At 47.3% G+C, this 7,465-nt stretch overlaps 1 protein-coding gene across 1 annotated transcript in view; it reads right to left on the reverse strand.

The window, feature by feature from the left end:
• The window catches only part of fn1b (fibronectin 1b), a 90,686-nt gene that overhangs the window by 68,969 nt on the left and 14,252 nt on the right, over positions 1–7,465 (reverse strand). Inside the window, exons 7-11 of the mRNA XM_048598615.1 lie at positions 7,133–7,297; positions 6,193–6,369; positions 5,023–5,202; positions 2,531–2,683; positions 858–986 (exon numbers count right to left, since the gene is read on the reverse strand). Coding sequence (XP_048454572.1) covers positions 858–986; positions 2,531–2,683; positions 5,023–5,202; positions 6,193–6,369; positions 7,133–7,297 — 804 coding nt within the window. The remainder of the gene's footprint in view (positions 1–857; positions 987–2,530; positions 2,684–5,022; positions 5,203–6,192; positions 6,370–7,132; positions 7,298–7,465) is intronic.

Genomic DNA, 7,465 nt, shown 5'->3' on the forward strand with positions numbered 1-7,465 from the left:
GCTGGGGGGGCGTGTGCTGGATCTGGCAGACAGCTCGAATTTTGCTTTCGGGAGAATTGCAACGTTGCACTCTTTCTCGCTGGGCTCTTTTTAAGGTCAAGAAAAAGGGCAGCGAAAGGATTTCCCAGCTGACTGAAATACCAGACACACGTTGCAGGTGAGAAGGTGGGAAAGGGGAACCAGAGCAGGGAAAAAAAAACATCAAAAGTGCTGAGTAGTCTACCAGCGATTGGGCAGTCACTTCCTTTACAAGGCCGACTTGATTGACGAGGGTGGGGGGAGAGGGGTTAGCTAATCCTTCCAGGCAACTGCTTAGGTGTTGAGCTTTTTTATAAGGGTCAGAGGACAGGTAACTACAGGACTAAGGTAACTGGCAAGGGAGGAAAAAAAACAGAAATGCTTTTACACTGCAGTTTTTATGGTCTGGATTTGGAAATGAAAGAGTGATGCCCTATCCCCAAACTCCAAAGTTTCTCGGGGCTGGCTCTTTATCTGTCTCAGAAACTGACCCTCCCCCTGTCCTTTTGACCCTATTCCCAATTAAACTGCTGCCTCTCTCCTGCTCTTGTGTTTGGCTGATATTGTTATTGGCTCCAGCCCTCCAGTAACGTAGCTCCCCCCCTCCTCCGCTTTCAATCTGCCGACATTACCTTCCTTCTCCTGCTCCTGTTTCACAATCAAGCACCGGCCGTTCTCAGAAAACCGCACACCGCCCAAAAAGGCTGGCCAAACCCATCCTGCAGGGGCTCATGTGCCAAGCCAGGCTCCAGGAGAGACAGCTGAAGTCTAACCCAGTCCCTGTTACCGCTCAAGCGCTCTCGTCAGCGGAAACCTCTTCCGAGGCGTGCGGCCCTTACCGATGGCATCACACTTCCATCGCCCCCGGCCTTGACCGTAGCAAGTGCAGTTCATCTGGTGACCCTCGTCATGCCGTTTGTAGAAGGTCTGGTCCACTTCGTACGTAATTCCATCCACCACGCACTGATCTGTGGGCAGAAAGGTGGACAGGCTAGTTCCCGGCGATTCACCTCTCCGCTCTGTTGTGGTCAGACCTGGGAGAGGAGCTGGCAAGGATTGCAGGAGTCTAATGTGGTCAGTAAATACCACCATTTATTTAAGCTCAGTAAAATACTACCAAATACGTGTGCTGGTCAAAACTTCACCTCTCCCACAAGACTGGCTGCCTCTCCTAGCGGTCCTGTGACCTTGTATCCTTTCCAATTAGGTTTTAGTCTTGTTTACATGCTCACATTAAAACCATTATAGTACATCGCCCCTCCTTCGCCCCCCACAACCACCCTCGCGCACCCCCTTGCCAAGTCACTTGAGCCTTCCCGTTACATTACAACTTATTGTTTACATCTCCTTATCCTACAATGCCAAGTCTACAGCACCGACCAGACCATTCGGCCCAATTGCTTCGTGCTGGTGTTCACGCCCCACGTGCGCCTCCTCCCACTCTTCTCCACCTAACGCAATCCTTTTTCCCATCCTTCACGCACTTCCTTAAGAATACTGGCATCATTCACCTTGCCTCTACCGCGGAAGCAAGTTCCACATTCTTTGGGACAAGAGGTTTCTCCCAGGATCTCTACTGGATTGACTCATGACTGTTTTAAACCCGTGGACTCTTTTGACATGGAAACACCTCTTCCGTGTGTCCCATATCAAAGAGTTCATAACCTCCCAGCCCTCCATCAGCTTCTCTGTTCTAAAGAATCACAGCACCATCTGGTCACCTCTTCCAAAGTTCAAAGCTCTTATCCTGGGGTAGGCGATCGCCCAGTGGTATTATTTTGAATCAACAAGGCACATTGCATTTCATTATGTAGATCCGTCATTTCCAAGGAAGTGGCCACTCTTGAAGCATCAGTGAGGAGGAGAGGACACGTCCAAGTTGAGACGTTTTTTGTTGTGTTTAACATGCCAGGGGACAGGCTCCTGTGATCCCTCAAGCCCCGCAGCTCCCCCCACCACCATCACCAAACACCCCCCCCCCCACCCCCAACCCCGGCAGGTCCTCGTCTGGCTCTCAGGTCAATACCAGCATGTGGCCATTAACCAGCATAGCTATCGGTTCAATCGGCAGCTAATCACCGGGCAACCTGCCCCTGTCGTTCCCATTGCTTGGATCATCGCTGGCAGGGCAGGAAAATGTCATCTCCCCTCCCGCTACCTTCTACCAGCATTTTCAGAGGCCTCTTGTCTCACGAGAGAGAGGGAAAGAGATAGAGAGAGAGAGAGATAGACAGAGAGAATAAAAAAGTAAGAGAGAGGGTGAAAGAGAGAAAGAAAACATGAGAGAGAGAGAAAAGAGATGGAGTGAGAAACAGGGGGCATACAGAGAGAGGGAGAAAGACAAACAGAAACAAGAGTGAGAAAAGTAGATGGATTTGCACATTTCCGTAGCTGGACACACAAGCTCCTGACAAGTTGTACATGCTCAGAATAGATTGGAGCAGTCCTTAAGTTGCAGACAGACTAGACCAAGGGGGGAAACGTCCTACTGGTCAAACCACAACAGACCCACCTCGCAGTTGAGCATGTGCGATGCAGGTCCATTCACCGCGGCCGTTGCCATGACAGGTACACCTCATCATGTGACCCTGCTCGTGCTTTTTGTCCCACTGGTCTCCAATGTGATACATAACCCCTTCTGAATTGGTGCAAACCTCTTCATGTTCTGGGAACAGGCGAGAGGAAGAAGTGACAAAAATGAGCACTACACCAAATATTAACGGTGACACAATCGAGTGGAAAGGTTCAAAACACTTCATCATGCATCTGTTCACTTTGCAACAAGGTACCATCACGCTTTGATGCATTGCAATAATTCTCTCAAACAACGCGCCTCAAATAACATCAAAAACTGGGCACTCTAATGGAGCTCACTATAAGGTTTCAAGGGGTTCTTTGGAAGCAATATTCCTTCAGTATATCTGCTCGAGCGTAGCAGACTGAGCAGTGATCTGATTGAGCTGTAGTGGATGACAATATGGTTTTATAGGGTGGAGAGAAACTGTTCCCTCTGCTCCACGAGGGGAAAACAAATTAAAACCAAAGCCTAAGGGTGCTCAGTGGTGACATGTGAGCAAGTGTTTCTCGATAAAGCATCGGGGGAATCTGAAATGGGTGCCTCCAATAACCTCTTGAGGTGTTTGGGCAGGAGGTAGGGGGTGTCAAATGGGAGAGTGATAAAGAATTTTATGACGTGAGAGTGTTTGATAAAGGTATGGGAGCTTTTTGACGATGTTAACTTAATGGCAGAGAAACGAGAAGCCTGCAGAATAGGTGATCTTGAAAAGGGATTCACTAAGTTACCACACAAACAGGAAATACATTAGGATCAATAAATGATTGGTTAACAGACAGAAAGGCAAAGAGTAGAGATAAATGGAGCGCTTTCAAGTTGGTTGGCTGTGACTATAAGAGTGCCATGTAGATCAGTCCCAGACCTCAGCTCTTTGCAATTTATTTTAATGACTCCAACACAGAGACAGAGGTTATACCCAAATCTCCTGACGATTTAGCTAGGTGGGAGCATAAGCTGTGAGGAGAACACAACGAGGCTGCAAAAAGATCTAAACAGGTTCCCAGTGCGAGCAGCCAGATGGCAGATGGAGAATGATATGTGAAACTAACTGTGCGGCTATTCACTCTGGGAGCAAGAACGGGAAGCAGTATAATTTTTAAAAGGCATGAAATGTTAATGTTTATAGGTGTTCATACAAGGAACACAAAAGTTAGCATGCAGGCACAGCAAGTGATTAGACATGACTTTGGCTGTACTGCAAGGGAACTGAAGTACAAGAATGAGGAAGTCTTGCTACAATAGTGCAGGGCTTTGATCAGACGTCATCTGGAATACCGCGCGGAATTTTTAAAAAATCATTTGCAAGGTTTGGGCATCACTGGCTAGGCCAGCACTCAGCACCCAGCCATAACTGTCCAGAGGGCAGTTGAGAGTCAACCATATTGCTTCGGGTCTGGAGTCACATGTAGGGCAGACCAAATAAAGATGGCAATTTTCTTCCCTAAAGCGCATTAATGAGGCAGGTGAGGATTTTCCCAACTATCATTTCATGCCTACCATTAGGTTTTTAATTCAGGAATTCAAATTCCACCATGGCAAGATTCAAGCGCAGGTCTCTAGAATATTATCTGGATCTCCAGATTAATAGTCTAGAGATAATACAATTAGGCCATCACGTCCCAGGACCTCTGGACTCTATATTTAAAGGGAGAGGATACTTACACTGGAAAGAGTTACAGTGAAGGTTTACTGAGTTGGTACCCAGGACAGGATGGTCCTATAATGAGACACTGAGTAAACTGGACCCATACTACCTGAGATTCAGAAGAACAGACGCCAATATCGTTGATACAGAAGAGATTTGAGAGGGGAGACAGTGAAAAGTTGATTCCTCCTGGCTGAGGAATCTAGAACATCGCGTGGTACTGTCTTGACATATCAGGCCAATTATTTAGGACAAGAACGAGGAGAAATGTCTTCACTTAATAGTGTGCAAATACGCCATCGTTCTAATATATATAAGACAAAGAAATCAAAGGATCAGCCATGATCGTATAGACTATTACAGAAAGCTCAGGGGGTCAAATGGTTTATTCCTGCTCCTATTTCTTATGCCTTTATTTAGGGATATGGAAGCAAGGCACCTTAACAGAGAGTTAAGATGCACATCAGCCATGAACTAATTGAATGACCAAAAAAGGTTCGAAGGATCAAACGACCTCCACCCATTCCCAAGTTAGCTGGTAAAATTCACAACATGAATTCCAGGATGGGACACACACACTCACATTCACATTCATTCAAATCATTCCTGAACACTTCCAAAAAATGAGCCAGGTTTTCCACACCAGTCATACAGCCAGCAAGACATGTTGTCTCAGCTCTGCAAGGTCGACCAGCCTATGCTGCTGAACAGTTTACATAGGTGACACTGGAGACTGGCTGAGGTGGAACGATGCAAGGGAAATTGGGACAGGCCAAAGTCATACCTGCCATGGGACAGAAGCCAAACCTCCCATCGGTGTCATAGTTTGCAGTTGTTCCACACCACTTCATGTTATCCCTTCTTCCATCAGATGTGCACTCAGTGTAGTTCCGCATGTTGTACAGGTAAGGGAAGTGACACAGCGCCCCATTCGAGTTCCCTCCTCGGCTCTGAATGTACGTGGCTAAATGCAGCGCAAGGTCAAAGAAGCAAGGAGAGACAAAACAATGTCAAATTGTTTCTCAGCGGTTCAGGTACAAGGGGCACATTCAAAGAGATCAAACAGACTTTTGCCCGCACCCTTACCCACTCCACCAAACCCTGTCCCCCTACTGAGGGGGCAGCCGGTGAGCCAGTTACTGGACTAAACCGACAGGAGTCTCTCAAAAGTGGACAGAATAGTCATTACTGCAAAGTTTGCCTTACGCTGCCAATCAAATGTAGTTACGAGGTACGTATACTCAAAGATTATGACCTGCTCCGTAAGAACGGTTTGGGCTAAATTTAGGTCTTGAAGCCTAGAGCCGTTCGGAACCAAGTGTCCACCATTCCTGTGTTAGGGGAGCTCCTGCAGAAAAACGTAGCCTGTATAAATTGGGAGGAAATACTTCCTGCTACTTCCCACCATCACTTTGCTAATATTCACCCTGGAAGATCTCTCTTCCCGTTACTGCCCTCCACCTCGGCCCAGGCCATTCTACATGGTGTATGTTGACAAGTCATTTAACCATGGTGGGGGATGTGTTACACTCAGATTTGCCTGCATCCTGCACGACCCCATCCCTCCCAATCTATTTCATCCTGCCCCAATCCCACTGCCATACGTTCTCCCGGTAACAGATTACTGGATATCAATTAGGGGTAGGGCGTAGGGGCACCAGACCACAGGCTCCCAATCGCCAATCTCGCTGATCAGCTCATCCAGCAGGGAATGGCCACTGGCAGGCCGGGAATGGAGGGGTGAGAAGAAGGTGGAGTCGAGGAGTGTGAGAGTGGAGGAGGAGGAGGGCGGGGGGGGAGGTGGTGGTTGCTATCAAAACGCGGGTGGCTCCCGGCCACTGACTGAGACGGGTGGATCACGCAATCTGCAGTTTGTGACTGGACGTGAAACAAAGGGGAGATGGTTGGCATGCGTCAGAGGGCGGCTTTTGACAACCAAGGCTTCCGGACTTACAAGCATGCTGGTTACAGAACGAGTAAGTGCGATCGCTGTCAAAGTCTTTGGTCGTACTGCACCAGAATTTGCCATCGTTGCGTCCTTCACTTGTACAGGATTGGTAAGTCTTGCCCATGAACATGAAGGGAAACACGCAGGGTTGTCCGTTGGTGTTACCTCCATATGTCTGAGATGCTGATAAGAACAAACATGAACAACAGAATTACACTACCACCACACTTTTGTCTGCTCATCTCAAAACACTTTACTAAGTTTGGTTTGACGGATGTAGCTGAAGTGTAACTCTTGGCCAGAACACCTGACAAAAAATCTTGAAGATAACAGAATATTTCACACCCCATCAGCCAAGGACTATGCACTCAACTCTCTGGGGTGAGATTTGAACCGTCTAACTCAGAAAGCTGGAGAGTTACCACATTGGTTATAGTCTTCGCTGCCAAGTACTTATGGTGCTGAGATATCCCCTGAGTGACTGGAAAGTAGGATGCAGGGCAAAACTCACATTAAGAAGGACGCGACTCTGTGCAGTTGTGAATTAGTGACCTTCCGATTTCATCCAAATTTTCTCAGTGTTCGCATTTCTTCAGGTCGCTCCGCAGTTGTCCACAAAGCTTCACCCTGACAATCCTGAGCCCCTTCCTGCTCATGTAGACCCTCCCTGATCCTCTGTGGCTGTAAGGAGCTCAAGGCAATGCCAAATCCATAAAGTGGGGAACGAGTTCAATGAAAAAGACACCCCATGCCTCCCTGAGTCGTGCAGACCCTAACCTTGACAATGAGCAGTTGAAAAGATGCCTGGCGCAGTCACCTGTAATTGTTTCACAGGCTATACATTCCGAAACGTGCAATAACCCCAAACCCATCAAGTTCCCTTTTTATAAAATTTTCAGAAGTGATATCAGGGTTTGTATACTTACAGCGCACTTCTAATACTTACGCAAATCGCGGCAGCTCACACCATTACCCAGACAGGTGCACAACATGCGTGAGCTCCCCTGCTTCTTAAACCATTGCATTCCATCGCTGTACAAAATACCTCCGTCGCTGACACACTGAGGCTGGTAACCCACGCGCTGGACTTCACGCTGTAGGTGAGTGCTTTCTAGAAAGGAGGAACCAGATTTTTCTTTTAAAAATAAGTTCTTGCTTTCAATAAAAAGATCAACAGAATAAAGTTCCAAATTGGAGAATCAACATGAAACAATCAATGGAACGTTGTGACAAAAAAAATGGAACGTTGAGACAAAAAAATGGAACGTTGTGACAAAAA

The sequence above is a fragment of the Rhincodon typus genome, chromosome 7 (assembly GCF_021869965.1).
Source record: "Rhincodon typus isolate 14 chromosome 7, sRhiTyp1.1, whole genome shotgun sequence".
Classification (NCBI taxonomy): domain Eukaryota; kingdom Metazoa; phylum Chordata; class Chondrichthyes; order Orectolobiformes; family Rhincodontidae; genus Rhincodon; species Rhincodon typus.